The sequence below is a fragment of the Otolemur garnettii genome, unplaced genomic scaffold (assembly GCF_000181295.1).
Source record: "Otolemur garnettii isolate 467f Iridium unplaced genomic scaffold, OtoGar3 scaffold00066, whole genome shotgun sequence".
NCBI classification, from domain to species: Eukaryota; Metazoa; Chordata; class Mammalia; order Primates; family Galagidae; genus Otolemur; species Otolemur garnettii.
Genome location: NW_003852461.1, coordinates 1,809,738 through 1,814,252, shown reverse-complemented (window position 1 = coordinate 1,814,252; position 4,515 = coordinate 1,809,738). Strand labels below are relative to the sequence as shown.

The 4,515-nt window shown below is 43.1% G+C and overlaps 1 protein-coding gene across 2 annotated transcripts in view; it reads right to left on the bottom strand.

The window, feature by feature from the left end:
- TTC4 (tetratricopeptide repeat domain 4) overlaps window positions 1-4,515 on the bottom strand; it is a 27,925-nt gene that overhangs the window by 14,769 nt on the left and 8,641 nt on the right. For both annotated transcript variants that reach the window (XM_003793116.3, XM_012807204.2), the window contains exons 4-5: window positions 4,330-4,407; window positions 2,469-2,593 (exon numbers count right to left, since the gene is read on the bottom strand). In XM_003793116.3, the coding sequence (XP_003793164.1) occupies window positions 2,469-2,593; window positions 4,330-4,407 (203 nt within the window). The remainder of the gene's footprint in view (window positions 1-2,468; window positions 2,594-4,329; window positions 4,408-4,515) is intronic.

The following is a 4,515-nucleotide window of genomic DNA, read 5'->3' as shown; positions in this document are numbered from 1 at the left end:
GTTGTTTGGCGGGTCCGGGCTGGGGATTCGAACCCGCCACCTTAGGTGTACATGGCTGGCGCCTTAGCCGGTTGAGCTATAGGTGCCGAGCCTTAAATGATTCTCTTGCTTCAACCTTCCAAGTAGTCGGGACGACAGGTGCCCACCACAACACCTAGCTATTTTTAGAGATGGGGCCTCACTCTGGCTCAGGCTGGTCTGAAACTCCTGAGCTCAAGCAATCCACCCGCCTTGGCCTCCCAGAATGCTGTGATTACAGGCGTGAGCCACCATACCGGGCCTACCGAGCCTCTAATTGTTGACAAGTCCCCCCGCCCCCCATCCTCCAAAACCCCTAAACTACATAAAAAACACTTTTTCTATGGAGTGAGCTCTATGTCACATCATTTATCACTCCAGTGAAGAGTGGAGTCCTCCTGGGAGCCAACAGTCAAATACTGACAGTTCTCCAGGAGCTGCGACCCACTTCTGCCTCCTCTGGTGGCTGCCAGGCTGCTCATTTTCACCACGTCTGTGGGCTACTGGCTTTCAAGGCTATCATGGAACTGGGGATGGATTAAAGATGCGAGTACAGCAAGTTAAAATGCCAAAAAATCTTGGTATTCTTACTCAGGCTCAGCTGTTTTTCTTTAATAAACACTCCCCAAATTGCAATAAACCTCTGGTTCATTTCCAGAGTTCTGGAAAAGTTGGTTCTGACAATTTTTGCCTGTTTTCTCACTGACTTCACAAAGGAAAGGATTTCTTTTTTTTTTTTTTTTTTTTGAGACAGAGTCTCACTACATCACCCTGGATAGAGTGCCCTGGAGTCACAGCTCACAGCAACCTCAAACACTTGGGCTTAAGCGATTCTCTTGCCTCAGCCTCCCAAGTAGTGGCTATTTTCTTGTTTCAGTTGTCATTATTGTTTGGCAGGCCTGGGCTGGGTTCAAACCTGCCAGCTCCGGTGTAGGTGGCTGGCGCCCTAGCCACTGAGCTGCAGGCGCTGAGCTGTAGGCTCTGAGCCAAGGAAAGGATTTTTGAAGGTCTTAGTTCACACTGTCAATAGCATCACCTCTATTTTTTATCTACCTATTTTATCAATTACTACAAAAGAGGGATGTTGACCTCTCCACCTATTTACGGATTTGTCTCTTCCTTCCATTTTGCTTCATATATTTTGAAGCTGTTGTTATTAGGTGACTACCAATTTAAAATTGTTAAATCTTATAAGCTGATCATTTTATCATTTAAAAAATTCCTTATTTTGGCTCAGTGCCTGTGGCTCAAGTGGCTAAGGTGCCAGCCACATACACCTAAGGTGGTGGGTTCGAATCCAGCCCAGGCCCGCCAAACAACGATGGCTGCAACCAAAAAATAGCCAGGCGTTATGGCGGGCGCCTGTGGTCCCAGCTACTTGGGAGGCTGAGGCAGGAAAGTCACCTGAGCCCAGGAGTTGGAGGTTGCTGTGAGCTTTGATGCCATGGCACTCTACCCAAAAGGACAGCTTGAGGCTCTGTCTCAAAAAAAAAAAAAAATTTCTTATTTTATCTCTGGGAATGCTGCCTTGAAGTCTACTTTATCTGATATTAATATGGCCACCTGACAGCTGTTGCTTCCTATGCCAAGCACATAGGAATGCAGAATCAATTTATACTCAGATATAGGGGAATAATTCAGCTGTTCAGTAAGCAATATCGTCCTTGTGCAAATGTCATACACTTACACAAACCTGCACAGTACAGCCCACTACACACCTAGGCTACACGATATAGTCTATTATTCCAGGGCTACAAACCTGTACAGCATGTTACTGTACTGATACTGGGGGTAATTATAACACTGGTAAGTATTTGTGTATCTAGACATAGAAAAGGTACAGTAAAAATATAGCATCACAGTTTGTGTTGGGACCTCTGTCATATATGTGGTCCGCTGTTGACTGAAAACACTGTTACACGGCACAGGAGTCTGCTGCTCCTATCTGGACCACATATTCTTGCTTTACCTCTCTAACTATTGACTTGTCTGTGTCCTGCACAGGGTTCCAAAGGTAGGGACGTCGCTTTTTAGAGACAGTCTCTCTCGCTCTGTTGCCCCAGTTGGAGTGTAGTTGCTCAGTCACAGCTCACTACAGCCTCAAACTCTTGGGCTCAAGTAATTCTCTCCTGCCTCAGTCTCCCCAGTAGCTAGGATTACAGGTGCGTGCCACCACACACAACTAATTTAATTTTTTTGTAGAGATGAGGTGTTGCCGTGTTGCCCGGGCTGGTCTCAAAATCCTAGCCTCAAGTGATCTTCTCATCTCAGTTTCCCAGGACACTAGAATTCCAGGCAGGAACCACCATGTACAGCTTGGGTTTTGATGTAAAGAAACAAAGTTTTAAAGAAAAAATTTACATGAGAAAGTTTTAAAGGAAAAATTTATTATGAGAGACATAATCTGGGAAAAAATAATTCATGCTAATTGGCTGCTAACTTTCACAAACCTTTAGCTTGTCTGCTTTGGCCCTCACTTCCAGAAGCTTCTTCTCTTTGGCATCTACTTGCAGCCCCTCATCACACCAGTTCACAGCTTCAGCAAAGTGTTTCAGTTCCAGATGGCATAAAGCACCTGCAGGACCCAGAACCCGTAAAATCAGGAAAAACATGCATGGAAAGAACCTGCCATGAGCAGGACTCCACACCCACCAGCTACCAGCAGCACCGTAATGGGGAAATGAAGGATAATTCCCCTTTTACTGCTATCCCCAGATAAGGAAGAGTATTTTTTTGTATCCTACATCAGAAAGACCCCTAGACCCCATTCAGCTCAAAACTCCTGTAAGTCTCCCTGGTATTAAGGCCTCTCCTAAAGTAGGGAGAGCTACAGCTTACTGGCCAAGAGCACAAGCTTAGGAATCAGACAGATTTGGCAAGTCATGTGCCAGCTAGACCAGTGGTTCTCAACCTTCCTAATGCCGTGGCCCTTAATACAGTTTCTGTGGGTCGCAACCCACAGATTGAGAACTACTGAGCTAGATTTTAGGCAAAGAACCAAGTATCTCTGAGCCTCAGGGTTCTCCGCTGCAAACAGGAAGAATAAAGCCCATCTCAGATGACTTTTAAAATGGAGACCAGAAAGAATTTGCCTCAGCCATTTGTCAAGGTATTGGCAAGATCAAAGACATTAGCTCTCTCCTAATTTTGCTCTTTGTGAGAGCAAAAGCTGCCTCTCTTTTCCATCAAGAATTTTCTTAGGCCAGGCATGGTGGCTCATGCCTGTAGTCCAGCTCCTCGGGAGGCTAAGGCAAGAAGACTGCTTAAGCCCAGAAGTCTTGAGGCCACAGTGACCTATGATCACACCACCACAATCCAGCCTGGGCAAAAGAGTGAGACCTTGTCTTTAAATTAAAAAAATAAACAAAAATAAAAAATTAATGTAATGACATTCATTTTTCTTAAATTAACCTTTTTAGGCTTTCCACAAAATTGCATAGTCACAGAATAGTAAGGGCTTAGATGTCAACAGAATCTAACCCCATTTTCCAGAGATGAGTAAACTGATACTCAGAGTGGCTATCTTACCAAGATCATATTGGAGAGTAAAACTAACAATTGAATCAAGAACTATACAATTCCAGCCCGAGGCTAATTCCACAGGACTACACTCAATTTATCTGCTAATCTTGGTTCAGTAACTTCTTTCCCTATGGCTGAGGGGTGTGGATCTACCTACGACTCCCTAACCATGAGCATCTAAAGACGCTTAACTTCAATAAGGCATTTTAGGCAGGTCCACGGGGATGAGGGGAGATTAATATGTGATGAATAAATTAAAGTTTGCAAAGCACCTATGAGATGCTCAAAGAAAAGGTGAACTATAAAAGTAATAAAAGCACTGTTATTACACAAAAAGGTCAGATGACAAGAGAAAAAAATAATCTGGGAACACTAAAGCATCAGAGTTATCAGCAAAGGTCCCACGACTTATCTTTTAATTAACATTAACATGGCATTTGAAGATCTCACCTTTCAATCAGCTACTATGGAAAAAAATTAGAATGTGACTTTTGGAGCTGCTTTGTTTTAATTAATTTTATTCATTATTAATTTAAAATGTAGAGTTTCAATTTCTCTACAAATTCTTGAAATATAAAGGGTTACATCATTCTCTAAGGTATTCTTTTAAAAGTGGCATGTTGCTGTTGATAAGGAACAGGAATTTAATATTAAGATTACAAAAATAGCATGACTTCATTAGTATCCTAGCACCTTGATATCAAAGCTTCAGATACCAATTTTTGGTGCAGTGAGTGCTAGCTTTTCCACAACGACATTATACTATAATTCTATATACTATAGACTTACCTCTTACTATTGCTTTGAGGTGGCAGGGCTTTAGCTTTCTGGCAGCTGTCACATCATTGAGAGCAGAACGAAAATTGCCTAAAAAAAATACTTATTTAGTGAAAGAGAAAACAAGTTGGCTCGGCGCCTGTGGCTCAAGCGGCTAAGGCGCCAGCCACATACACCTAAGGTGGCGGGTTCGAATCC